Here is a 24858-nt window from a genome sequence, read left to right on the forward strand (position 1 = left end):
GAAGTCTGAGTTGGTAGAGGGGTTTTTTCTGTGTTATCTGTGCCATGTTAATGAGCACAACTGCAACTGTGACAGCTCCAGCTGCAATTCCATGACTACATCTTTTAAATGACACTTAAAAGACATTTTCACAAACCAAAACTGAAAGTTTAAAAGCTGCCTGATTCATCCAGGGCTGTGTCCAGTTCTAGGCCCCTCGGTTCAAGGACACTGAGGTGCTAGAGAGTGAGTGTCCAGAGAAAGGTAATGAAAGCTACACGTTCAGGCAGAGGAAAGTGCAGAATGTCCCTGTGGGTGTGTGAAAGCCAAGGAGTACTTTCTGGGAAGAGAAGGGCAGTCAAGAGGTAAAAGATATTACATGTGCACTTAACCTAAGGGAGTTAGCTGTCATCATTGCATTGGGACTTCTGAGATGGAGTCCAACCCTTAGCATGGCACTGCTGATCCATCTAAATCCTGTCCCCAAGTGCCACATCCACATCTTGAATATTTCCAGGGATGGCAACTCCTGGGCCGGCATTTCCATGAGAAATGGACTGCTTTCCTGGGCAGCCTATTCCAGTGTTTGACTCTTTTGGTGAACAAACTTCTAATATACAATCTCAACCTTTACTAGTGCAACCTGAGGCTATTTTCTCTTGTCCTATTGCTTGTTACTTGGGAAAAGGGACCAACACCTCGTTACAACCTCCTTTCATGTAGCTGTAGAGTGGTAAGTTGTCCCTTGCCCAGGCTAAAGACCCTCAGCCCCCTCAGCCACTCCAAAACTTCTGCTCCAGACTCTGTAACAGCTTTGTAGCTGCATCTGCTTCAAATGGGCAACTCAGCTGCACAGAAGTAATGTCTGCACCAGAAAGACTTAGGCTGTTTTAGGCTCATTGTTTTTTGGTTTCTGTTTTGTGTGTGGGTGTTTTTCTGCTGTTTTGTGGGGTTAGCTTGTTTTTCTTTAAATGTATGACACTGGGTAATGTGCTAAATAAGTAGGAAAGTGTGAATTAATGGATCAGCTTTGCTTGTTTAAGAAGCCAAGACCCACAGACTTTTAGAACAAAACAGATATTTATTTAATCAAAATAATTCTCAGAAGTGAAAAACAGAAGCTACACAAATGGCTTTAACAAAGGTACATGTTCTCTCCCTTCCAAATAAAACTATAATTGACACCATATTTTAAAAAAAACAACCAAAAACAGGGGTTTAGGACTTCCACAGGAAGATTTTTTTTTAACAAATTTGCCAGTTTATACCACTGAGTACAAGAACTAGCTGCAAATGTGAAACATGCTCATTTTCTTTATGAAAGCCTACTAAAGCTACCTACTATCACCTGCATTATAGTTTAGAACCTGTTAAAATTCATGAAGAACACAAGGGATTTGAACAAGGCCCTAAGGAAAGTCAGCATCAAGGACCAGCAAGCACATGTTACATCTCTGGAAGATCTGAAAGACTACTTAGAGGCCACATTTGGGTATTAAAACACACATTCTGCATTGGACTCTGATGACTCTTCTAGGACTTTGAAGACACCCATTTTTTCCTTTTTCATGTTTTCAGAGGACTTCATTTGATCTAAGATTAAAACAAATCAAAGGTCAACAATAAGGTGTAGTAGAAAACAGATTTGGAAAACAAGTTGAAAAAAACTTTTTGCAGAATTGGAGAACAAGCTGATAAAACAATTTTGCTCCTTCATCAACAGCTGGCTACTAGAAGTTTGTATTCAAAAATAATTTTTCAGCTGTATGCTTCTAGGAAACAATTCCAACATCTCTGGCTAAATGTGAATGGAGAAAAGCAATTCTAAAAACTGCCTGAACTAGTCTCATTTTCCTGAAAAAAGTACCCAGAAAACCTATTTAGTGAAATTACCAGGAGAAACATAAAATTACAGCTCTGATAAGTAATATCCTTTCCAAAAATTCAAGGACCTGCAAACTTGTCTTCTTGGAAATTGCAATCACTTTGTTGCCTTTCCAGTGAATAGTAAGCTAATGAAGAAGTATTATATTTATATAAATTTAATAATTATGGCTTACCGGGGTGGGAGCTGGAATTTTGCTTTCTAAAGCACTAACTGCAATTAGCTATAGCAAAAATTCGGTATATGATGCCAGACTAATATCTTTGTAATAATATTTTTTTGACAACTTTATTATATTAATTTTGATTAGCATAGTAAAGAAGAAAAAAAGCAACCATGATAAATATGTTACACACAAATAAAACAGGATAAACAGCACCTTCTTCAGCTTCGAAAGAGAAATCAGATTCTTTCACAGTCTGAACTTGTAAAGATATAGATCTTACTATCCATTCATCAAGAATAATTTTCTATTTTATCAGCCAGTTAACTGAAATAAGCAGCTTTAAAGAACAATGTCTTAATTTTTTTTCCTAAATTATCTAAAATATAGCAAAAGTTTCCTAAGGCAAATTAATTTTACACAAACTACACAGAGCATACTTATTTAAGGCTAAATTTTTTACTTATAAATTTTGTAATGACTGGGGTTTTTTTTCCTGTATCTATGCTTGGAGTCTTGTTCTGCTAAAGATGCCTTGAAGGAAACAAGGCATACTGATTCTACTAATCATACAAAAGCATTCCAGATCTATGGACTGGACAAGAATTTTTCCACTCAATAAAGTTAAGAGTTTTGTCAATAATATCTTGGCCTAATCAAGCACTAGAATTTGTAGACAACCTCAAAAAAGAGTTGTGGTTTGGTTGGGGTGTTTTGCTAAACAGCCGATCCACTGATAAGCCATGGGAACTCTCAAAAGCTTGATTTCTTTCTTCCAAATGTTAGACTTGACTTATTTTCCAAAAAAATGTTAGACAATGTTAGATAAATGTATTTTGAATTATGACAGCATCAAAGTTCATTTTTTAAGTTTGCTGGAATAAATATTTCCTGAGAATAATTTCTATTTTGATCAATTACAGCAACTCTCCTTGAAAGCTGCTTTACAGAACACCTCATAATCTATGCTTGTCATTCACAGTATGCTCAGGGCACAGCATGCCTGAATGTGGTTTTCTGGAATACTTTTGTCTAAGTTCTGTTATTTCTTTTCCAGCAAACCATATTGAAAATGTCAGCAAAGGGACCAAAGGGTCCTTTGTCAAATGGACAACACAGCTGTAGGGAAATGAAGCTTTGGCAGCTCTCTACATACAAAGACTCTTACAAAATATGAATTTACTGCTGAACAGAATAAAGAAAACATGAAAACTCAGACTTACCAATAAGATCACTTCTATCCAAAAGTAACTCTAGATCTTTATCACTTATTACTTTTTCTTTAGATCCTTTAACCTCCCTGTTAAAGAAGAAATAATCTCTCAGTTTTCCCATGTAGCAGAATCCCTAGGACATTCTTTCCTCTATGAAGATCCACATACCACTTCATAAGACAGGAGAGCTCTTGACAGCTGCTTTCAAGTTACAAGTTACAAACTCATGGTCCAAGAAAATATGAAATCAGCATACCTCTCATAGTCTCTGGATTTCAGTAATTCTAACAATTCCTGAGGGTCCAGGCAGCTTTTTGACTGTGCTAGACCAGATTTGCCACCTTTAAACTGATCTGTAGAAAGAATAAATTTTAAGAAAGTACAGAGACTAGAACAAATTACTGTTGAATATCAAAACTAATGCTAGGTTTCATTGTTTTAGTCCCCATGTAAACACACCTTACACTGATAGACTCAGGGGTACATGAAGGTTTGCATGCAGGACTTTCACTTTCCATAATGTGTATGCATGTAGACATATATGTAGTATGCAGAAGAACTGATTGAAACACCAACTGAACATGCCTACTGAACACACAGAGCAAAAAAACCCTTAGTTCTACTTACATTAAAAACATTGTAAATAAAGTTATATGGTGGATGCTGAAGTTTGTTCCCTTTGTATTGTAAGCTGGTTAAAACAAAGTAAGTTGTATTAACCACAAGACAGGAAATACGTGAAAAATGTGGTTTGCAGAGAGAACAGCCTGTTTAATGAAACAGACAGACAAAGCAATACCCTTGACACAGACTGCTTTCTTGAGACTATGCTAGCACCTATTTACAGCAAATCTGGATGTCAGTCCAACTGTAAAAAACATTACACAAGATTATTATCTAACCAAAGCTGAGCATGAAATCAAGCTCAGTCTTATACATTTCAAGGACACTGGCAAGACTTGCTGTTCTGTGGCAAGTTTCCTCAGTTTTTATCAACATATGTACCCATTTTATTAATGTGTCTTCACTGATTCCTTTCATCACAATGATGTTCCTTCCTGTATCTTGGCTTCAGAAATCCTGCCTACATCTTTTCCCATCTCCCTTCAAGAACTCTGAGTTTATCTGTGACGTGCAAATCAGATTCAAGTTCCAGAGCAGTCTGAGCTTTAGGATTCTCTCCCCAATTAACATCCACAGCACTGACAGACATGCTCCAGGTCCTTTCATGCATTATGAGTGAGGCTGTCTCTCCCTTTTAGCTTTCAGAGTTTCACAAACCACATGGTATAAAATCAGTGCCATCCAGGTCTCAAGTTGACATAACAGCAGTTTCCCAAGCAACTATCTACAATGCAACAGAAGCACAAGACGCACAAGATGGAAAGCAAAAAAAAAAAAAAAAAAAAAAAAAAAAAAAAAAAATCAACATTTTGTAACAAAATCCAGTTCTTAAGCTCCAGTATTTGTGCTGTATATACCCTACATAGTTAGTTTTGTGATTTTCCTTTCTCATTTGCTTCTCCTAAGTTCCAACACTTTTTAGATATTCACGATAACAGGATCCGTAACATCAGCTTTACATTTACACAATGAATTCAAAGGTTCCTGAAGTGACACCCCTACCTAAACTGCAAGATTTACATGTGATACACCAATAGATGCCAAGATAAATATTGAACTTACTGCAAAACTAAGGCATTGACACTTGTCTTCCTTCCAGTACAAGTAGTCCCAGTCTCCAGTGCTGCCTTAGTACATGGCAGTCATCTATTATAGCCCATTCTATGCTCCATCTTGCTGCTTGGGTTTTAACTTCAGTTTGGACTATTATCAAATCATTCAAAAAACCAAACCAAACCAAGAAAGTATACTGGTCAACAACATGCCTGTAAAGAGGCAGCCCTGGCAGTCACACCAAGACAGTAGTGCAATAAGATGACAAAGAAAAAGGCTAATGCTAGGATAAGGAATTTATCAAAGATGACACCATCCAGAACCAGAGGCAAACCACAGCTTAGGCTTGACAGTGCAGTAGAAAGAGGTGTGGACTTTTTACCCCTTAATGCCCTCATGAAAAGGCTTTGTTCCCCCCTCAATATGATAATACAAGAATGATGCGAAGTTTTTGGGGTCCTCTGAAGTTTAATATAAAACTAGTTATAGTTCAGCAGCCAAGTTATAAGAATTGCAATTTTTCAAGTGAGCTTAATGTTTGGAAATTGCTATATATAAGGAGCTACAGTCCAAATGTCACAAACAGAATAAGCTAAGAAGCAAAGCAGGATTCCTATAGGATCTGTACAAGAAAAACTCATCTCCAGAAGGGACACTTCAAAGCAATCACATTCTAAAGACTTTTGAGTATGACAAGCCATATAATCAAGAACACCATAAGAATCACCATTGCTCTGTACATAAACCCAAGGACTATTGTTCTATTCAGCACTGGTCAGTTGTTCAAACAGGACTGGACTTCAGTGGTTATAACACACTGGACAGAGGCAAATAGGATACTGAAATTTGTTACAACTTGATGTTTAAAGAAGCAACATGTGCTGACATAAAGTCCTAAGAGAAAGATACTAACTTTTATGGATAATCAGCTTCTCCAGCTTCCTCTTGGCAGCAGCTCTCTCCACAATCTTCTGGTCAATAGTATTTGCTGTCACAAGACGATAAACAACTACTGGCTTTGTCTGGCCAATTCTGTGGCACCTGTCTTGGGCCTGCAAGTCTGACTGGGGGTTCTGAGTAGATAAAGAAAAAAATCAGTAATAATTCAGTTATGCCATTATCCTTTTTTTAAAGGACATACCACGTGCAACATTTTTAATAGGGAGCTCAAAGTCAGTGCAGAAGCAGAAGAGACATATGGTATAATACAATTCTACCACTCTTGACTCTTAAGCTTATCCAGGACAAGCTCTGCTGCTATAGCTGCACAGGCAGAGAAACCCAACCAGCATGGACTGCACTACTGTAGACTACTACTACAATCTCTGCACTATATGCTGCAGTTTTCTACAGATGGACATGGTTAATGTGACAGATTTAGATGATAATTTTAGTTGCAGGTTTGTGTTGGGTTTCTTTGTTAAAGGGTAAGAAAAGGTATTTTTAAAGTTTTCAGCCATATCTGAAGCTCAAAATAGCAGCACTGTCTAGTAAAATAAAGTGAAGATACAAAAGTTCTTAGCTGTTTCCTTCCCAACCTCTCTTCTTCCCAGCCTCCAGATATACAGGAACAGCAGAATCCTAACTAGCTAAAACACATGTGGCAAATCACAAAGGAAAGTCATGGAGGTGGTTCTAACATGGAAGCTGCTGTAAACAGGGAACCCATAAAAAGTCCACCTATACTGAAATTTAAGTAACAAAAAGAAGGAAATGTACTGAGAACACAAAAAACCTCCTGCTTTTGGTAACTCAGGGGCAAACTCAGAAACCAACTCTAATGTTGTATTCAGTAACCCAGGACTTTTCAAATGAGGCTGTCTTATTTCACAAACAAAATGTTTGCACATGCTAACATGCTATTATTACCTTCACACAACACCTCATTAAAGTTATAGAAATGGTTTATACCACAATAGGTTCATAAATGATTATCAGAAGCAGCAAAAGAAAGCATATTTTGACACCTATCACTAGGTTAATAATCTGTCAACATACCCAATCACTGTCATATATGATAACTGTGTCTGCCGCAGTTAAGTTAATGCCCAGGCCTCCAGCTCTTGTGCTCACTAAGAATAGGAAGACTTCAGGGTCAGTATTAAATTGATGCATCTGGAAGAGATTTCATCTATTAAGAAAAGTAGATGGACCAAACATAACATGGCTAATGGTTAATGAGACTTGTTTAAAAAGATGATCACAGAAAATAAAACACAAGCTGTCTTAAAGTGGTTTTAAGAGATTTTAAGAAGCACTGCATTTTAGGCATACCTCAAGGTAATGGATATTTCTGAGGTGGAGATACTAAGGCAGAAGACAGTTTTCATCATAGAGGTGTTTTGCCTCTTAGAGGTGAAGTGCAGTGCAAAATCATATCCCAGTGTCACAGCAAAAGCACAATTTGCTAATGTGCTCACAGGGCATGCCCATCTACTTACATTTTCTTCTCTCTCTGAGTAGGACATAGAGCCATCCAGTCGACTGAATTTGAAATTTCTCAGGTAACAGTAATCCATCAAAATGTCAAGCATCATAGTCATTTGTGAGAACAACAAGACCTACAAAACCAGAAAAATTCCTTAATAACACTTTTTGTTCCTAAGGAGATGACTGTGTCTCATCCCTCCAATAATCTTCAGCTTTACCTTATGTCCTCTCTTTTTAAGTTCTGGGAGCATCCGGTCCAAGAGTAGAAACTTGCCTGAATTCTTTACTAGATCTTCATCAACCTTGGAACAGGGAAGAGGGGATCCTATATTAGGAGGGAAGGAGACCAATGGCTTCCCCAACTCAGAAGCATCAACAAAAGCTCTCTGAAATCTCACTGAAACAAGTGTGCACCATTTTCCTAAATAAAAACTATACTACTGGTAGTGATGTTAATTTAGGCAAACAGCATTGAATCACTTAAATCATAATGAAACTAAATTGAACTCCACCATTTCAAATGCCCAAATAATTTTTTTTTAAACTAATTAGTTTTCACCCCATTACTGGAAGGAGAAACCCCCATGTTGTTAACTTTTCCTCATGGAATAGTGCGGCCATTTCTTTCCCAGTTTGTAATTAAGACACAAGGCTTCCCCCTACTGGACACAGAGAGGCACTGCTGAACAAGTTATTACACACCAGCCAGTACAAGTTCACTTGCAAGTTTTCTCACTGCTGCCTTAAACCTCTCTTCAAAAGACCTTGCTAGATCTAATTCTTGCCATGAGGCTAAGGCCAGGGAAATAGAAACTTCTAAGGTCTGAAACATACAGCAGCCACTGCGGTAATTAGGAATACATCCTCCTGAGCAAGTACCAACTCCGGTGGGTGGTGTCAGCTGTCAAACAGTCTCCATTTTCAACTAACTTTTCCTCACCTCCCTGGCTGGGGAATCTGCTTTTTATGCGTTGACTTTACATTGATACACTTCAACAGCATACCCTGGAGTACAGCAGGCTCCGTTATCACTCACCAAATAGCAAACATGACTATACATACCTACATCTACATTTAGAATGTGCAAGCAACTTCCAGCTCTTTAAAATTCTTTCAATTCAAATTCTTTCATACTTTCCTCTATTTCCATCTGCTTCGTGTAGATTCAACTACCACCTGGTCTTTGTGATACGACTTGGATTTTTTTCCCTTTTGAGGAAGGATGCTGTATTCTCTGAGCAGATAACTGTTACATTTGGTACAGTTCTTCAACAACTCACACTTAAATGTTACCAGTGAACCTCCTGCAGCGTGTACAATTTACTTCATGAACAGCTCACCAAGGTTAGCATTTGTTTTGAAAAATAAATCTGGTGAGGAGACCTTGAGGCAGCTCCTAAAGCACCTGGAGTCAATGGAAGTCAGCAACTCTTTGAATAACTCTCCACCAGCACAAGAGCACTGTCACAATGAGGAACACCATGACACCACTGTGCAAAGGTTGAATGGGCACAGCAGCTGAACAGGTCCCTGCTACTGTTGCTACAGGAAGTTTCAAATAATGATTCAGTATACTGCTAGAATTAAATAGAAGGTGTATGCCAAATACATTGAAAAGGTCATTCTTTACTGCCATCAGCTCCCAATCTATTGCTTTTTAATGCCTGGAACAAATTTTCTCTAAAGCTTTTAAAATGTGTACCTTGAATTGCTGTGTCGCAGGATCCAAAGGATACTCAATAAGATAGGGGTGATTACAACACTTCCTCAATAACATCATAATATTCTGCAGTTTAAGGTTCACCTCAGAATCCATGGGAATGCTCACTTCTACCACTGGCCTTGAAAAGACACAACATCTTATTAGTACTTAAAGTGTCCCCTTATTATGCGATAAATACTTCAGACAAGAAAAACCCTACAACAAAATCAAGCAACGGATTCACATGCTGTGATGTGCTCAAAATCCCTTATAGTCTGTAAAGCTATTACCAGACAAAACTTTTTAGAGCGCCACACTTGGCAACAAAGGCATAACTGTTTGCCATTATTGATTTAAAATATAAAAGAGCAGTCAGTAGTAATTAGAAGCAGAATTTGACTTGTGCAAGTCACCCAGCAGAAAAGGGAACAGAAGCAAGCCCTCACCAGACCACAGGGTCAGATTTCTTGGGGAGCACTACCCAAGATGTTCCAGAATCAGCTGTCTGCCTATCCCAATTTGGCTACATTGCAGAAATCACAATGAATACAGCTATTTAGCTCTTCTACATGTAAGTACTGTCTCCAATATAAGGGATCCATGCATACCATAAATCTAACACAATCACAGATTCAATTCTCTGTTCTCAGAGGCTACCTAGACTAGAACTAAACTAGAACAAAAATCTAGCAAAATAAACGCTTTTCAATCTGAAGATCCTCCTTATGCCCAAGGGACTTCCAACCAATTTAGAGCCACCAACAGAAGGAAAAGTGGAGGATATTTGGAGTGACACTGTTTGTCTTTCCAAGCAACTGCTTTGCATGATGGGGCCCTTCTCTCCTGCAGATGGCTGAGCACCTGCCTGCCCATGGGAAGGAGTGAATTAATTCCTTGTTTTCCTCTGCCTGCATGCGCAGCTTTTGCCTTCCCTACTCAACTATATCTCAAACCACACGTTTTCCAGCTTTTACTCTTCTCATTCTTTCCCCAATCCCACTGATAGAGTTGTGAGTGAGCAGCTGTGTGGTGCTTGGCTGCTGCCTCAGGTTAAACGACAATAGTGTCCTGAAGTTAACTGCAACTCTAATGAGCCAGTGAGTGATGGTACAATAATCACTGCTATCATGGCTCAGTGAATACCAAGTAAAATCAAAGAAACAAACCATAAAGCTACAAGGATTGTGAATCACAAAATGCCATTTTTCCTGATCAATTTCAGTAAGCAAAGCTGGAAGCAAACTAATAGGGAGATAGACAGTACAAGAAAAAAAAATCATTCAAGATAGGCACCTCTCTTTTTCTACTTCTTCTTGCATTTTGCTGATTAATTTTTCCAAGTCATCAGGTGAACCATTACGTTCTTCACAATAATCAACCATTTTCCGACTACGGCGTTTTGGTCGGCCTGTAGAGCTCAACTCAACTACTTCTTCCTGAGGGAAATGTGAACATTGCCATCAACAGCAGCCAGCTTCAGAATCAAAGGCCTGTGCTGATCCAAGAACTTTCAAAACCGAAAAGAGGCTCAAAAACGTACATCATGCAACACTTATTTACACTCAGCAGCTTTAATTCTGGCTATGTAGAATATGCAGCCGAATTGTAAAGGTCTACAACTGTAGATTTTGAAACTTTGTTTGATTTTAGAAGCTACATTCATACCTTACTGATTCTAAGCTGAAACTGTCAACTCTATGGAAACAGTGCTCTTTCCCTCCCAAGCTACAAGTAATCGAGAACATATTTACATTTTTATTGTTTTAGTTCGGTGCCACAGGCCTGTCACAGTAATTGCCACTATTGAAATAGATATCAAATAGAAGAGACTAAAAATTTAAGAATAAAATCAGGTTTAGCTACAATGGTAGCAATATGGTTTTGCACACAAACTATTACAAGCAAGCACATTCCTAACATCCTTATCAGCATCTACCTCATTATTTCCAAACAGTTTCTGAATGGTGCGATTGACAATGGCGGTATAGAAAGTTTCCTGCTTCTTTGCCAGCGGTGCATACACCACAACTTCTCGTTTAGGAGGAACCTCAAGAGCAACATCCGATTTCAGCCTTCTCAGTAAGAATGGTGTCAGAATCTGAAACGGTGAGCAGATGCTACAATTACTCATAACTGTCAACACAGCTAGTTTAAAACAAAGAAAACAAGACAACAATACCAAAACAGGCCTACTGATGTAACGCTATTTTGCCAATTTAAAGCAAGAGAGGTAATTTGCACATATATTTAGTTTTTTAACACATATGCCTACTCAACATTTTCATGCACATGCTGGTACTAACATGTGTTGAAACACACCCCTTAACATTTTAAAAATTCTGAAGTGCTTATTAGGGTTGCAGTAGTAACTACGTTACAGACCTTTCTTACAAATTCCAGTAACTGAAAGTAATCTTAATACAAAACTGCTCATTTTGTTTGTTGTACTTCTTAAATCAAGTTTTTCTGAAAATGCCCAAAGCCTTTAACCAAAATAAATAAATTGTCATCAACAATTATACATAAAAGATTCAGTTTAGATCCCTCACCAGCAGCTTATAATGGAAAAATGATAGGTCTTTAACCATTTATTTCCACAAACTCTCTTAAAAAGAGCTTTAAGTGTAAATTTGAAGATAACCATATTATATAATTAGTTTGTCAAAAGGCATTTTGTTCAACACCTCAAAGCTACATAGGCTCACTCAAAGTTATCTTTCTACAAAAGAAATACACTGATTAAAACACTTGATGAAGTCTGTAAGTCTGCAATTAAGTTTGACTAAACTCAATATAGTTCCAAGAGTGGTTAAAAATGAGTGGTTATGAAAGAGATACATTGTTCCTTTAGCATTTGTAAGTACTGTGAAGATTGAAAAGAACCCTACAAGTGTCAGGAAGTCCAGAAGTGCTACAATAAAAACCTCAGACCAAAATTCAGCATTACAAACAAGATTTTGACACACTTCAGGACACGAATGGTCAATGTTACAACTATATCATAAAAAATACAAAATGAAAGATAAATGAAAACCTGATGCAGCATATGCAAGATGTTTTGCTCCCTTTCTTTAGCAATAATATCTTCAGCAGTTTCTGTAATGCTGGTAATATCAAACCAGGATTCAAAGCTATAAAAACAAAGCAAGGGAAAAAATAGCTTACTAAAATAATCAAGAATAATAGCTACGAAGTATCTATTCTTCTCTTATCCGGTGATTAAAAAAAAAATAAAGCATTCACATCCATCATGAATAGAAGGTGTATCGGAGGAATTTCTGAAATATACCTGTCAATTCAGAAGCTTAAGGTTTTATGTGATGCGTAAAAATACTTGTACTGGTTGGAATATTCATGATCATCTATTATATTCCTTCTAATTTTTTCCAAAAATTAGTCAAAACACTTTTGGCAGTGCTCTTCCACCTGACCCCCTACTGCTGCAGAGAAGGATCTGTGGGTCCTGTGTCTGCCAGCCCCACACATCTTCATCCAACACCTTTGAGAATCTCCAAAAAGTAGCACCAGGCATTTGTGATAAAACAAACGTCTCTCACCACAAATATTTATGTCTTAGCTCACAGCTGAGCTTCCACTATCTAGGGAGTCAATAATTAATTCCTTCCTTTCTGAAACAACTAAGTGTGAGGCAAGACACATTTCAAAGCATTTGCCACCAAATAATCATACTAGATTACAACTATACCATAAAACGACTCTTCACATGCTGATAAGTTTAATAATTAAAGAGTCATAATACTACTCAAACAGAACAAATAGAAGAGTTTCCACCATCAGACTGCAACCTACCTTTTCAAATCATCAAACACATCTGGCAACAGGAAGTTAAGCAATGACCAAAGCTCTGCCAAGTTGTTTTGCAGGGGAGTGCCAGTCAACAGGAGTTTATTGTCTGCGTTAAATCGCTTCAATTCTCTGATAAGGCGGCAGTTCATATTTTTAATCCTGTGACCTTCATCTACTATGAGGTACTTCCAGTAGCAGCTCTATGAAAATAAAGGGTATTTCAGTAAATTTTAGCTCTAGTCCATCAAAAGAGGTGTAAGATTAATTAATAAGCACTAATAAGACTGTTTGATACTGCCTGTTACAAAAGTTCTATTTACTGTTTTTCACTTTGCCAGACTAATAGAGCTGAGCCCAAACAGTTAATGCCACACATCGCTTCATGTGACTGCCTTTCAGAAAGTTTAGCTGGTTAAAACTTCTACAAGAAACTCATCTTGCTGAAACAACCACTGTGATGTTAACCACAATTTTATACACTAAGTATAGTTCTTGCTCTGAACATCCTTTATCATCACCTACATGGAGGTTACAAAAAGAGCAGGTAAGCTGTAACTATCTGCTTTTAGAATAATGTTCTGTTTGAAAAACTTAAGCATTAAATTGCAGAGCTACTACTACCAAGAAAACAGAAGTAAATGCCAACATACATGCTACAGTATGAAACTTATTGTACAGGCAGCAAGTGGGTTTACTGTGTTCAAAAGCATTGCTATCAGTAACGAGGCACAACACAGTCCTAGGGCTAAGAGAACTTGGGTACCTGCAGGGCACTTCTATCTCGCATTGCTATTTCAAAGGAAGTAATGACTACAGGGTAGATTTGCAGTGATCCTTGTCTTCCACGTATTTTACAAACCAGTTTACGACGCTCCTGCTGAGCTCCATGATAGAGCATTAATGGAATCTGTAAAAAAAGAGGTTACAAGTCAGGATTATGATGCCCATTTTAAGCTAATGGGAGAACAGTAGAAATACTGAGATCTCTTATAAGAAGGCTGTAAATACATAGCAAGTCACAGCACAGTTTGGAGTAACCACATTAACAACTACAATTAAAATGATGTTCTAAAACCTAAGGAAAAAGAAGAAAAGTCTAAATTTTTTTTACCTCTGGAGTAAATCTCTTGAATTCAGACATCCAATTTGGAAGAGTAGACAAAGGACCACATATTAAGAATGGACCAGGGACCCCTCGCTCCACCATCAGTGCTATTGTTGCAATACACTGGATTGTCTTCCCCAGCCCCATTTCATCAGCTAAAATGCCATTAATACCATTTTCCCAAAGCATCTGTATATTAAAAAAAAATAAAAAGTAAAATAATCAACACACATTTGGAAAAACAAAGACCTTTAGGAATGTAACATCTGTGGAAACGCTCTACTAGGCCCATTTTATATTACAGATGAAGATGATTCTATTATAAAAATAAATACAAGTATCTTGTAAATGCTGGACATTCTCGTGTAGATGTATGCACCCCTAGCCAACTAAGTGCCTGACTAGGGCATAAAAACCAGAACAGTATCAAAGTACATAATTTAGTGTTGCACCAGAAGGCACTTTAACTGCAAGTACAGCTTGCATTACTCAAGGCTCTACTCATCCCAGTTTTGAAACTTCACTTAGCTCTGCTTTCCAAAAGACCAAATGACAGTGCTGACATTTCAGTGGTATGCATTCAAGCAGCTTCTGTAGGCATGGAGCTCCTATATAGCTAGCTCACCACAAGAAAAAGGTGCACTTCCTGGCCAACACAGCCACCTGCTCCAGCCAAAGTTCTTTGTGCAGACACTGCCTACTCTGATATGAGCAGAGCAACCTCTCACAAAAAAACAGAAAGACAAAGAATTGCTCTTTGGCCACTCTCTACTATTCAATAAAGACCCAAAAAAAGGTTATTATAACTGGGGGCCCAACTAAGGAAACTGGTTTTCCTTTCAGAAGAGGCCTGTCTTCACTAGGCACTTTCTGGTAACAGAAGTAGGTGAGCAAGTTTAGCGGGACTCACTTGAGTCTAAGCCTGTTGAAACAGACTGTGTATGCTTGTAGAGAGAAAAAAACAGAAAGAAAAAATCTAAGAGAAATATGAGATCAGTAGCAGAACTAAAATGTTTTGATTCTTATGAATTTTTAAATTTGGCTTGCATGCTGAAACAGGTAGAAGTTAAAATGTATGTGCGTAATTTTGATGGCAAATTCCTACAGTTTTTTATTTCAGAAGCTAAATACATAACATTTTTAACACACTCTGCTAATATTACTAGTAAGACTCCAAGATACAGAGAATGAAAATTCATTCTCTGTATCTGTGTCAAACCTGCAAAGGTAACAGGTCTTTGAATACCTTCGGGCTAGGTACTGAAGCCCTTTAAAGAAACAAATAAGGCTGTTCCTCAGTAGGATGTATAGTCCTGCTTTCACAAACTCGTTGTAAGGAGAGGTTGAGTTGAACAAGAAAACAGATGGAAAAAGTGAAGATGGAGAATACCAGCCAGAAAATCTATAAAGACAGGCTTAAAAATACCAATGTTCTTCCCACACTGAAACATTTTATTTGCTGTTTGAAAACTTTTTCGTAACACCAGATTCTTGTACCATGAAAGATTGTAACTCTTTCCTCTTCACCTTCCCTGTACCAACTGTGATCACAGACTTCTAATATGTCTTCCCCTCCACACCAGCTTCCAATCAGCAGGAATTCTTATCAAATTCAATTGCATCCATACCCTTAGCCACTCCATGCCTTCCACTTGGTACCACCTCATTACACCACCAGTAAAAATCTTTGGCTGCTGAAAAGGCACTGGTTGTCCGTTAAATTTTCGCACTGGATCAAGAAATTGCTTGGCACTGTGTCGTACAGCTTGACACAACCTGTCCTTAATGACACTATTTGAGTCTCCATTTTTCTGCAGGTCTTCTGGATGCAGGCTGTCAGCAGAGCTTTCATCCTGTAGAAGGAAGGTCAAGGAGCATGTGACAAGTGCAATGCACATCAAAGCCTGGTAATACATACTTATTCCCAATTATCACCAGCCTTGAATGTGCAGTGAAGTAACTCAGTAGCTGACACAAAGATTTTGAGTCAACTGTCAACTCAAGAGCAGACTTTGTTCTCCTTTAGAATTCAAGAGCAGTGACAGCTACTGAAGCTATTTGGCTTATGATTTTCTACCCGTAACAGTAAACAGACTTAAAACCTTCCTCACAGAGGCTGGCATTCAATGCAGCCATTTCCCTTCTGTAAGCAGAAGGGCTTTCCTTTCTGTAAGCTCTTCTAATGTTAGGAAGCAATTCACAACTGTGCATGCAGCTCTGGAACTACAGAAGCAAAAAAGAGACCTCACCTTGTTATCTCCACACTTGACTGCTTAAGAAATACTGATTTAAAGTCTTAAACACCAACACAAAAATTTTCTAATAAATTCCTATTTCCTTTATTTCTGAAGCTACTAGCAATCTATAAAGTATAAATACCTGCAAACTCAGTTTTTAGGAAAACAAATTAAAAGTTTTCAGCTTGGATTTCTGAAATAAGTATTTAAGTGCATTAATTTATACCACCTTTCTAAACTTTAATTCAGGACTTTAATAATTAGCAAAGATGTTTATTTACAGGTAAATTTTAGAGATACACTACAAAATATAAAACGCCCTCCCTCCCTCCCTTGGGGCTTAGCACTCTTAAACTGCAATAATATGTGTCAACATACCTGATTTTCCACTTTACTTTTTTTTGCCACTGATAATATTTCCTGGAAACAAACAGGGGAAAAAAAAAACATGTTTATGCACTTTTCAACCTTAAAGGCTACTGTAATTTGTATTTCATGCAATCTCTTAATTCATCTTTCAATCTGGATATACTTTAAGAAGCTTTACATACAAAATCATTAATCATACAAGTGACTCGAAAGACCACACAGCAGGTAATACATTTCATTTACAAAGGGTAGCTGAAAATTCAATTGGCAAGACTCTTCACAGCTTGCCTCCCCTAAAGACTGAAAAAACAAAAGAGTATCCAACCTCTACAGCCGTAACAACACTGCTTGTTACATACATCTTTGCTCAGACAGGCTACTGATGGCTGATAATATCTGGTAGCAATGTGTGAGAATGGAGTGCTCTAAAATATAGATGTCACAGAAATTGGCTCACCCATTAAAAGTGCTACAAAAATCCAGACAGTCTATTTATAGTTAGGGCATACCTCTTTGGACATAATTTCTGATATGTTGTACGTCCCATCTTCTCTTCCTCTCTTCTTTTTTGCACCTGTAAAATAATATTTGAGTTTATATAATGCATCAAACATTAAGGAAATCAAACCCACCAGTACTGAAAAAAGGCAAAGCCTAATACATTACCCGATTTCTCCTCTTTGCCATCAACTGGGTTTTGACCCTAGAAAATAACCACAGAAAGAGGTTCATCATCTTATGCATCTCTAACTATCATGACACAGACAAAAACGTGTAATCGGACTCCTACCATTACCTTTGAAAGCTTCTTGAAACATTTCTACTACTAGTTTTCAAAAACACAGCAAAAGAAAAAAATTACTGCTTATTTTTTTCTTGTTCCTTACTCACTATTTTGGATGAGCAAAGCAATCATTGCTAAAATAAAAAACTCCTTAAAGACAAACTGAAACCATTTTCTCTAATAATAACTAGTCAAAAACTTTCCCTAAAAATTACTGTCATGGTATACAACTTTTAAGCACTTTCAAACAGTCTTACTACAGTTAAAGTAAATATGGTATATTAGATAGATCCTGCAAGTCAAATACTGGACAACCAAACTTACTTATTTTACTTACCTTGGTCAAAACAAACATTGTAATTTCTCAAACTTTTATTTAGAAAGTTGCATAAAGTAGCCACTTAATCTTACCTTGGCAGATTTTAACATCATCTCTCTCTTTTCTCTAACTTCTCTTTCCTCCTCTGTTCCTAAACAAAATAAAAACCACACATGCAATTCTTACCTTTCCATAACACCCACAAGAGTACTAATCCACTACAGAAGTGATAGATTACATTGTTAATTCCGAGTTCCATGTACTCTATAGTTTGTTTTTGCAACCCCACTAAGTTTGTTCTAGTGTAGCTTAAAATAGTAAAGCAAAATTTGGACAAGAAAGTGCAACTGCTCTAAATTGCTTCTCAGTAAATACGTTAAATACACTTAAATACAGTAATTTAAAAAGATTTCAACAAAAATATTCCCAATTGCAAACTCCTGAAGATTAAATCTACTGCAGTAAGTTTTCCAATTATCCAACTTATACATACTTCATATTCACTGCAGAACAGACAGCAGTGTAAGTAGCCTAGAATGCCTTTAACAAAGATGTGCTTTCAAGTCTTGAAGAACTTAAGATTTTCATTCCATCTACTATTTTTTCTTGCTTAAGAAAAAGCAGAAGGATCCCAAAGGAAGAGTAAAGACCTTGGTATTTATCAGATGCAGCAAGATTTAGTACTGAAATACACATTCTAGCAATAACCATGAATTTGAGCTGACAGTTCAACTAGAGAAGTATTTTGAAGAGGAGGTTCCTGCAGCCTATCAGTGTCCCTTCACGGAAAACGTTGTCGTTCTTAGTATTTTCCTGCTTTTCCCTCTCTCTCAAACATAAAATCTTGCAAGCTTGTTCATAAACGTACAGTTAAAAAATCAAGACCAAGCTAGGTATGAACTCAGTAGCCCATGGATTAAAAAAAAAGAAGACATGTAACACTGTTTTATGGAAACTCTTGTTTGGGAACGGCATGGCCTCAGGTCACTGTAATTTACTGATTTGTTTGAGGGAGGCCCAAGTTAGCATCTTGAAGGTACACCTCATCCTCAGATTTCAGTTAATAACACAAACACGCTACTCACCTTCCTACTTGTCAGTTCTTTGCACCTTCTATCCTCCCTCCATGTTTTCTAGCTCCCTTTAACTTCAGTTCTTATTTGAAATACTTAATCTGCTTTCTTTGCACTCAGGCCAAAAGAACTGTAAAAGCATCAGTGCCACCTTTACACTGTGACTTTAAATTATAATTCATGTTCTTCCATGTCTGATTCATCTTTTAATTCATAGAACAAATTCTGAGCACTACATAAAGCATCTTGTCATTCCTGTGTACTAGGTTCCAGTAGATTTTAAAGTTACTGATGCATTCTTAAAAACATTTTTATTTCAAACAGCTGGATGGAAAAAAAAACCCAAACACACAGTACCTTAAGAATCCCCACTGCAGACAAGAACACACCTACCTCTAGCTGCTGCTGCTCCATTTTGGTTAGCAAGAATTTGGAATAGATGTTGCTTTTTTCAAGCAAGTGTTGAAGCCTCTTATAGCGCATTTCACTTGATTCCCTGTCCCAAGAAGTGCGAGCCTGGCCAACAAAAAGACAGGTCAATCATTTACAGATACAGTTGGGATTATACTGAAGAACCACTGCTTGTGTTAAAAGCATTAACTCTGAAGTGTCTCACACACAGACCCATTTCCTTTCAGCTATCACACTCTATGATGTGTGACTGTATGAACTCACACGTAGCTATGAAGTGTTCTAAGGTCGAAGTAACTGAGGGTTGCATTCACTTGCACATGAACCATACACACCCCTGGTATAGCAGCACATGGCATTCAAGGACTCAGACATGCCTCAACTCCAAAGCAAAAATTAAATCTCAGTTTATTTGTAGTCTGCAAATTTTTTGAGGAAAAAACCCTACCTGGCAAATTTCAGCACAGCTTCCCTAGCATTATTCTATCCCTTCATGTACATTTAGACCAAATTAATTTCTCATTAAGAACAAGATATACAGACAGCTACAAAACTATCACACGGTTTTACAGAGCTCAGGTCAATTACCAATACGAAAGCAGTAACTTCTCCTCACTTTGTTTACAAAATCCACACATGCTTTTGAAAGTAACTGCTGCTGAATTAGTCAGGGCTAATTTAGAAGTTTGCAAATTACTCTTTAAAACTTGCATCGAGACACTCCCAAAAAGTAAAAAATATTCATCCCTCTGCATTCATCTAACATTGCCTGAAAAACTGAGATACCAAGTCACAGAATCATTTAGTTTGGAAAAGACCCAAGATCACAAGTCCAAGCATTGACCTGCACTGCCAATTTATCACTAAACTACTATACTAAGGATGCCTTGGAAGTGCAACATCTCTGCGCTTTTTGAGTGCTGCTTCCACTGCTTCCCCAGGTCGTGTCTCAGTGCTTCTTCACCCCTTCAGTGAAGAAAATTTTCCAAGAATGTCCCATCTAAACTTCCACTGGCTCAGCCTGAGGATGCTTCCTCTTGTCTATTGCTTGTTACCTGGAAGAAGAGACAGCCCCCCCACCCCCTTCCTCTAGAGTAGTTGTAGAGAGTGAAAAGTTTTAAATTAGCATCTCCAAGAGAAACCCAGAGCACAAGGTGCAGAGCTTAACAAGATACTTATCTATGTCACTGCCTTCAAAAGAAACACGGGGGAAGAGCGTGCTAAGACACAGAAAAACAAGGCATTCTTCTGAAACTAAATACACTAATAGGCAAGGAAATTGGATATTTCCTGAACCATGGGACACACTGTGAGACATTGAAAAGGTGGAGAATGTCTGTCCCCCCAAAAATCAAAACTTGATTTTCTCCAAGTAATTCCAACCAGGAAGCAATCACCATGCTCTTTTAAGAGAGGAAGATCTATTCCCACAATTTCTCTAGGAGAGGAGATTGCATTCTCAATATTTTCTTTGCTTCTGCTCTCCCCAATCCAGGTTTTTACTTCAGATGACAAATATCTGAGCTCAGAAAGATCAACTCTCGATGGCAATGCCAAGAGAGAATTAACCTACTTTTTCAGCAATCTGCTATTGCTCACTTTTTATTGGAGTGAACACAGCATTCTTATTTAGTCAAACAGAGGGACTGTTTCCTCGACCAACTTCAAAAATTTCAAGCGGAAAAAAGAAAACTCAAAGATGAACAGCACTTTAATGACATCTCACTGTGCCTGACTCAAGCCTTAAAGTCTTGACAGCGGTTTTTCTCCCCTTTTTGACTGAAAAGGTCAAAACCTTGCCACTCTTTGTCACCACGCTACATTCACACATATTTGCACAGTGGTATTTCACCATTAACCCTCAAAAAGTACTGACAACTCCTTTGCTGAACTGCTGTTCAGATCACCTGGCAGGGGCTTTGCCGAAGTGACAAGCATAGGAAACACAGAAGCTACCCCCCAGTAAGCCTGTGGTAACTACAGGAGTAAATCCCCTTGGTCTGACAGGTTTCTGACTGCACAGGAAAAAGGTGATAAAGCACACAGGACAATAGAGCTATATTCTTGCCAGAGGTAAGTCCTGTGGATTCTCAAGAAATGGAGAATACAAAAAACCCCACATTATAGCATCGTTACAGAAGTGGTCCTTGTGGAAGAAATTAAAAGTTTTTTTCTCAATAGTTCCTGTGCAATGAGAAAATTTGCTCTACAAGGGTTTTCTTCTTCTCCTTACCTTCAAGAAGTATTACCTCCATATTTTTAGTTGCTAGTCTAATCAAAGAACACCTGAAGTTCCAACATGCTACCTCATCACTTACAGTCTGCAACAAAGAATATTATGAGATTTCTGGGAGGATCGATATTGTTTTCTAAGTACAGTACCACAAAATAATGCATCATCAAAACATACCTTTATAAAACCTAACTTGTCTTAGAGAAAGGAAAAAAGAGCAATCAAAACTAGTTCCAGGCCTGAGAGACTGGTATTTTTCAGGTCCTTAGAATAATGTGCCCATTTAAGATAGGGAAAAAAACGCCATAATCTAATTTCTCTATTATATAGTTCCTTGAACATCTTGAGATCTTTAAGGTCCGTTACAACCCAAACCATCCTGTGATTTCTTAGAATACAATTCCCAAAAAAAACATTCAAGAGAACAGATCCTTCAAGCTTCTATTTCCTTATGTCCGAAACACAACACTAATGATCATGTTATCAGAATACTATATAAGGGATCAGCACAGGTCTGGAAGCACCATGCTCTCGTGTTCTCACACCAAAACAGACTGGTTAGTATCAACTAGTGCTTAACATTAACGATTGAGAACATTCTCAGCAAGAGGGAAATGAAGCATAGCAATGATGACATCACTTGCGGTGTGAGGTACCATTTCCCCGAAGCAGTCTTTATTTCCTGTAACACAGGCAAACCAAGGCACACACACCAAACATCGCCTCCCGGTTTGCTCAGGCGTAGGCTTCTCCTGGCAGCAATGCCAGGTCACAGGCAGATCCCGCTCAACTGTGTGCAGGGGAAGAGCAGGAGTGCAGACCAAGACAGCGACTGGCATAAACCTGGTCCTTGTTAGCTGGGCTTTTTCAGCTAGACTACTTTATCAGTTCTGCATATACTATACCTGCTACTGAAAGAAACACAGAACCAGGCTTCTTCTGGAAAGGATCTGCAGAACTCAACTCAAGCCGTTTGGCTGGTGAGCTTGCTTTAACCGAAGAGGGAAAGAAGTGTTATGTACACTTTGAGAAACAAAACCAGAAAAGTTTTGTCTTTAATGTTTCAGACAGAAATTCAAAAGAATGCGAACTTACAATCCTTTTAAAAATCAGTTGACTTTATAGGCATTATACCTCACATTTTTAGACTCAGAACGACACAAGCAAAGACGTAATCTTCCCACTGCAAAATTCAATGCATATTAAATGCAGAAGGGTTCTCGCTAAGAGCAAGAGTTTCCCGGTAGCCTTTAAAAACAAAAAGAAAAATAAAGGCGCCCGGTGGACCGGTGGATGATCAAAAGGCGCTATACACCACAGCACGGCCATGATCAGCCCCTCACGTTTGTTTGTTTTGAAACCGAAGGAGCTGCACGGCCCCGGCCCACAGGCACCCCGACAAATCCCGGAGCCTGCGGAGACCCCTGTCACCCCTCACCTTCTCCAGCATCTGCCGCTCCTGCTCCAGCCCCGCCGCCTCCAGCTGCTCCTCTTCCTTCAGCATGGCCGGCGTGATCACCACCTCCTCTGCCTGCTCCCCCATCTCGGCTCCCAGCGGTTCTGCAAGGAGCGCACGGTTACTTGCGATTACTCGCGGTCACTCGCGGTAGCCCCGGCCGTGCCCCGCGGCCGCCCCTCACCGCTGCCGCTGCCCGAGTTGCGGGCGGGCATTGCCCGGCCGCGGCCCCGCTCCCGCGCGCGCCGCCTCACCGCACGCCTCGCGAGAACAAAAACCGCGCGCTGCCCAAGCCGCGCGAGAGGTGGCGCGTTCTCGCGAGGCCGGTCGCTCCGCCCGCTGGGCCCGTCTCGGCTCCCGGCCGGCTGCGGGCGCGGGGGGACGTGGGGGGCCTGCCGGGCCTGCCGTTCCCGCCGTTCCCCGTACGATGGGCTGACAAGGGAGCCGGGGGAGTAACCCTCCCTGCAGGTGTTTGTGGGAAGACTGGATGTGGCACTTGGTGCCCTGGTCTAGCTGACGGCGTAGACCCGATGATCCCAGGGGACTTCCCCAGCCGCAGGGATTCTGTGGTTCTGTCCGGCTCCCCTCCGCCGGTGCCCGTCGCTGCAGCGGCAGCTGGAGAGCGGGACCTGGCGCGGGCTGCCCGGCCCCGGCCCGGCCCGCGGGCTCCTCTGGACGCTGCTGGCTGTGCCACGAGAGGGCAGCGGAGCGCTGGGATCCCGGCGGGAGCGCGCGTACCCCTGCCGGCGGGAAACCCAAACCAGGCGCTGCGTTACAATCAATATTTACAGTGTTCAGAGCGCAGACATTTTCGCTCCACGTAAATAATACACACGCTGTCAAAATAACAGGGCTTATCGCTTCAGATGCTGTGCTGGTAATTTTCTACGCCTATTAGTCACACTGATCACTATTTTAAACTTACTGCACGCACGTGGTGACCAGCGCCGGGAGACCTGGAAAGGGGGAGGAAAAAAAGCAAAGAAAGGCAAACAAGTGTAGGAATAACTGAGGTGGATGACATTCTTCTCATTCCCAAAGCCTGACAGGCTGATTCTGGATAATGTGGTTTATGGAAAAGTGATTTTGTTCTCCAAGCCATAGTTCAGAGGTTAACTGGAGATGGTTCTGCACCCGTTTTAGGGAATGTTAGCACGGAGTAATGTTATTAATCCCAAATAAAGTTATTTTATAGGCATGGCAATCAAATGCACCTTTTCCAAGCCTCTGTTTCACTTGCAAATATTCTCAAGACATCATAGTGAATAAACAAAAAAACCCCTTATTTTCTATGGCACCGTTTATTCTGTAAAACCTAAAGTGCTTTCAAAACTATAACATTAAAGCAGAAAAATCAACGAAATGACCGCTGAAAGGCACCCAAGCTGGAATTTGGTGGTGGCTGCCTTGGTTCTCAACACTGTTACAGGCAGGAAGCAGGGATGAAGATGCCACTAGAACTTAAGGAGCACTTCGGAAAATTGCAAAGATTTTATCTGAGAAATGAATGACAACACCTTTACTACTTAAGCAAAAAAAACCACCACTAAATCTTTCCTTCCTAGAAATTGTTCTTATCCAAAGAGAATAAACCTCTCAGTAAAATACCTAACAGAATACAAATGTTCCATCTCACTCCTGTGTCGTACACGTTATTTTGTAACATCATTCAAACAATTTTTAGAATTGTGAGACACACGTACTCCACCTTACCTCAGATTATCACCTAAATGAGATAGCTTTGTTTCAGCCATTTCCTGCTCTGCCCAACACCTTGTCTGCAAGCAATTTGAGATGGGAAGGGATTTGCCTGTGGCTAGTGGCATTGTGGCTCCCTGTGGGTGGCTCAGCATCATGATTGCCATTCAGTTTTGCAGAGAGAGGCTCTGCTGCTGTGGAGGGACTCATCCTCCCTCCCATCACTGCTTCCGTGGATGCATCCATATCCGTGTCCCATGGACCCCCCACTATGCCCTGAAGCAGGAGAGAGGCTCTTTGAGCTCGTTTGCCTCTG

The 24858-nt window shown here is 39.4% G+C and overlaps 1 protein-coding gene across 1 annotated transcript; it reads right to left on the reverse strand.

The window, feature by feature from the left end:
• Positions 1-1040: 1040 nt before the first annotated feature.
• Positions 1041-23110, reverse strand: HELLS (helicase, lymphoid specific). Its single transcript, XM_009087380.4, is given in 23 exon segments — positions 1041-1572; positions 3251-3327; positions 3498-3594; positions 5832-5991; positions 6917-7033; positions 7360-7479; positions 7567-7650; positions 9051-9189; positions 10344-10486; positions 10987-11148; positions 12085-12181; positions 12861-13057; positions 13621-13764; positions 13969-14151; positions 15591-15815; positions 16578-16619; positions 17078-17142; positions 17235-17271; positions 17764-17795; positions 17798-17822; positions 19138-19260; positions 22827-22948; positions 23029-23110. Coding segments are annotated over 23 exon segments (2520 nt in total). The 5' UTR covers positions 23060-23110; the 3' UTR covers positions 1041-1474.
• Positions 23111-24858: the final 1748 nt, after the last annotated feature.

The sequence above is a fragment of the Serinus canaria genome, chromosome 6, assembly GCF_022539315.1.
Source record: "Serinus canaria isolate serCan28SL12 chromosome 6, serCan2020, whole genome shotgun sequence".
Lineage (NCBI taxonomy): Eukaryota > Metazoa > Chordata > Aves > Passeriformes > Fringillidae > Serinus > Serinus canaria.